The sequence below is a fragment of the Oncorhynchus masou genome, unplaced genomic scaffold (genome assembly GCF_036934945.1).
Source record: "Oncorhynchus masou masou isolate Uvic2021 unplaced genomic scaffold, UVic_Omas_1.1 unplaced_scaffold_3272, whole genome shotgun sequence".
Taxonomy (NCBI): domain Eukaryota; kingdom Metazoa; phylum Chordata; class Actinopteri; order Salmoniformes; family Salmonidae; genus Oncorhynchus; species Oncorhynchus masou.
Genome location: NW_027009685.1, coordinates 5847 through 10185, shown reverse-complemented (window position 1 = coordinate 10185; position 4339 = coordinate 5847). Strand labels below are relative to the sequence as shown.

General features: G+C 39.2%; 1 protein-coding gene across 2 annotated transcripts; it reads left to right on the top strand.

Annotated features, from left to right (window-relative positions):
• The first annotated feature begins 295 nt into the window (after positions 1-295).
• LOC135534345 (NAD(P)(+)--arginine ADP-ribosyltransferase 2-like) lies at positions 296-3610 on the top strand. 2 transcript variants are annotated; one of them, XM_064961367.1, is made up of 3 exons: positions 296-401; positions 1608-1715; positions 1874-3610. In XM_064961367.1, the coding sequence occupies exons 2-3, from the start codon at positions 1608-1610 to the stop codon at positions 2741-2743; spliced, it is 978 nt and encodes a 325-aa protein (XP_064817439.1). In that variant the 5' UTR covers positions 296-401; the 3' UTR covers positions 2744-3610. The 2 variants fall into 2 exon arrangements, with proteins under 2 accessions (XP_064817439.1, XP_064817440.1); XM_064961368.1 differs by lacking the exon at positions 1608-1715.
• Positions 3611-4339: the final 729 nt, after the last annotated feature.

Sequence of the window (4339 nt, the reverse complement as noted above, 5' to 3'; positions counted from 1 at the left end):
TCCCCTTTTTTATCCCTTGTGACACACAGTGTTTCCCCTTTTTTATCCCTTGTGACACACAGTGTTTCCCCTTTTTTATCCCTTGTGACACACAGTGTTTCCCCTTTTTTACCCCTTGTGACACACAGTGTTTCCCCTTTTTTAATCCCTTGTGACACATCAGTGTTTTCCCTTTTACCTGTGCTAGAACTGTAATGCTAGGTGTCCTCAGGGCTAAAGTCACTAAGGACCAGAAAAACCAGTGATGTGTCATACATGGGTGGTTCCACAAAAAAAAACCTGTTGTGCGTATCGACATAACAATGGAAAACACGAGAGAAGAAGATTAAGAGCTTTTGCTCATAACTTGGCCTCACAAAAAAGGATTCCATAACATTGAGTGACCAGAACGGAACTAACAGGTAGGAATGTATCATTTCTTTCTGTCAATGCCTGTACATCCAGTTCTCTACAGATTATTTCACAGCAAAATACACTAAAAATGAATGATTTAAGAATGATCATAGTGGTAACTTTGATCTCTCACAGAGTACAGTGTAACACTAACTTGTGAGTGATAATTAAAAGTTACTAACTAGCAAGAACAGAGAGCACAAATAAATTTGATGGCAGATATTACAAATGTCACATGTAATTTCATTTATTTTCAAGGTCTTCCAATTGTACCTCTCAATATGAATGCCTCGGGAACAGGCACAGTAGGACCTGAGCTGTGTTGGAATACTCATACTAACCGCACTTACCGTACTATTTGTGACGGAAATTGAGTATGTAGTCTGCTTATTGGTCATAGTATGGATATAGTTAGTATGCCACAGGTTCCCGGATGTCGCACTACATTAGTCAAAATAGGAAGTATAACAAGCAGTGGACACTATTTCTGTGCTTTTGGGGATGTTAATGCAATTCTTCAGAAAATGGGCGTGGCTTCACAACATTTTCAGATTTGTAGAAAATGGCGAAAATATGCCGTCCGATGAGAGCAGACACAAATGCATTGCTTTAAGTAATTATGACATATTTTAAGAAAATGTTCAGCAATGTAATAATGTAATGACTTTTCAAATAAGTGACGTTACACATTATGTTGGGTGACAATTTGTTAGGTACGCTAGCCTTACGAACCGCATAGCATATCATCGCAGCAGTTGCTTGTATGCACCGGAATGTTAGCTGGCTACCTAACGTTAGTTGGCTACTAATACATCAAACCACATTAACTATATGCTATCTAACTAACTACCCAACATTTACTGACTTTACTATTCAGGTCATTCTTAGGTTAGTTAAGTGGTATAGTCATTGTGCATTCTCATTGGACATTGTTAATGAAGTTGTAAGATGTCTAGCTAGTCATTTGTTAGCTATGCTAACAAGCTAGCAAGAAGTTGCATAGCAACAGCAGGCAAAGCGCTACAGGCAAAGCTCTAGTACACTCTACTGAAAGGATACCGTTCATTTACAGTATACTAAAATGAAATTATAGTATGTAGTATGTACTCATTAAGTATGTAGTATACAGTATGTAAGTATGAGTATTCGAACACAGCACTGGTTTCTTGTTGAAACTAACTGTAACCTTTTACTTCCTTCTTCAACGTCACTAGATGGAAATCAATAACATACACAAAAAGAAGACAATCGTCTTTTCTGTTATTTTTCTACTTGTTTTGATGGTAATCTTAGTTTTAATCTTCGGCATTCCCCATTCAAAGGTGAGATATTTGACATTTTAGTTTTTTTAGTTTTTTTAATGATTGCATATTAAATTGTCATTGTTTGCCCCTACATTAGATCAGCGTTTCCAAACTTTAGTACAGTTTGCCATAAGTCTTATGAATGGAAACGTGTCTAAATAATGTCACTGTTACAGGATGGAGAAACTGAGAATGGAGGGATTCAAGATGGAGGGATGCAAAATGGAGGGATTCAAGATGGAGGGATGCAAGAGATTCTACCTCTAGATATGGTCCGTTCTTCTGTTGATGACAAATATGATGGGTGCAGAGATTTAATGTTATGGGCGGTTGAAAACATGTACCTCTTCGATGAGTTAAACACTAATCCTCAATTCAATACATCCTGGAACATAGCAAAACCACACGCTATACCACATGGAGACAGTTTGAATACAGAGCATTCTATTGCGATCTATTTGTATACAAAAAACATACCAGGATCAAATTCCAAATCAATGTACCTGGACTTTAACAAAGCAGTTCAAGAGGGCCATTCTGCATATATGACAACATCATTTAGGTACCATGCACTGCATTTCTACCTGACTGACGCCATTCAGATTCTTAGAGAAAGACAAGAGACATGTAAGGAAACCTTTCACAGAACCAACAAGAAGTTTGATCAGAATGTTCTCAACCAGGAGATCCGTTTCGGCACCTTCACCACAAGCTCTTTAAGATCCGACTTAGCCAACTTTGGGAATGTGTCTTGCTTTGAGATCAACACTTGCTTTGGCGCTGAGCTAACTTCTTACTCAGCCTTTCCTGAAGAGAGAGAAGTTTTAATTCCACCATATGAGATTTTTGAAGTCACCAAAATCCAGACGAAGTCACCTGTGAATAACCTGTTGTGTGAAGTCATCTACACACTAAAGAGCAAGGGAGTAGACAGTGATCTGAATTGCAAAATGATTTTGAGTGGGGGAGAATCAAACATTATCAGAGCATCAGATACAGGCTACATAATACTCCATATTATGATGATAACTACTGTATATTACTGATCATTACCACCACCTCTAACAATGAGAAGTAGCCTGATCTGACACAACAGTAGCCCCAGCTTCACAGTGTAGAGATTCTGGCTGTGTTCCAGGTCAGCTACATTGCAGACGCATGCCTAATCTCACACCTGTATAGGTCTTTAACATATCAACTAACCACATCACTTAGCAATCTGATGCCCGACTGTGCAGTCGATGACGTGGCACACAACCATTGGTTGATGCAATGCAATGTCTGCAATGTATTCGACCTGGAATGCAACCCCTGTTAATGCTTGTTTTAACCTGCATTGATTGCTCGGTTGCATATTTTTTTACTGCTACTGTTTTGAAATGGTTGAGATTACATGTCTTGGTCACGTGTAATATTTTCTTGACATTTGCTGGCATGTACACCGTGACCGCGGCTACCTACAGTACACCTGGCAGCTTTTGAGTTTTGGAAGCGGAGGGATTTTCCGGCCATACGTTGCACGAGAGGGGGGGTCTATACCAAAGATGATCGTCCCTGGTTCCACCACTAGTCCAACATCTCAACCCCCCACAACCAACACTAGTAACTGTCTAGAGGCCAGTGCTCATGTAATAATTGGTTCTGAGTTGCCGAGATGAAGCCGAAGAGAACCAGCCACTATCATCACATCTGAGTGACATTGTGGTTAACATGATAAAGCTTTTTTCACATTACACCATTTTCAAAATCCTTAAAATCACCTTATGTTCTTGACTGTCATGCCAAATGGCTGTACAAAGAAATGAGATGTTAGTGCTGTCTTGAAGCTTGCTTCACATTACATGGTTTACAAAATCCTTCAGTTGTATTACCTTTCACACTATGCAGGTCTTAACAGGATTGCACGTGTCCCATCATGTCTAATCTGTAATGAATTATGTCAGACAAACTGATTCAATTGAACCTAAGGTCAGTTCGTAACGGGTTGGAAGAATAACAAGAGTGAGGAGAAAATAAAACTTGGAGGGCTCTCTGAAGCTGAGTGAGAGGGTTGGGTGAGAGAGCACTGAGAAGGGTTAGTCATTTCCTGTCTGTGAGGTCACTGGCCATACGCCTCTCAGATGAGTGGGAGGAGACAAAACAAAGATGATTGATGCAGCTATATTATCAAACCTAAATATCATGCAGCCTTTTCATGGCAGGGATATTCTGTCGGTTTCATTAAGTACGTTGTTCACCTGGAAAAACTGGTTTGAGAGACTCAAACACAACCAACACACATTGATAACATATAAGAACAATATAGGCCATAGGTTAATAGAGAGAAAGAACTATATGTAGGCTTCTGCCTGGTATGTTGTTCTACCATATGACTAAACACACTTCACTACATTCTATTGAGGAAGATAATTCACTTCAGACCCAGATGATAATCAGCTGATAATAAGATAAGTGGATAGACTGTAGAAGACACATTCTCAGTATGGGTGAACCTAGTATGTTAATATTTATTGCTTATTGTATACATGTTAACTAGACTGTACATTGTAAATAGCGTAGTAATAACCAGACAGATAACCATGTAGCGTAATATTAATGTAAGAGATCCAGCCCGCTCACCAGGGTCCATTCTAAATAGTGTT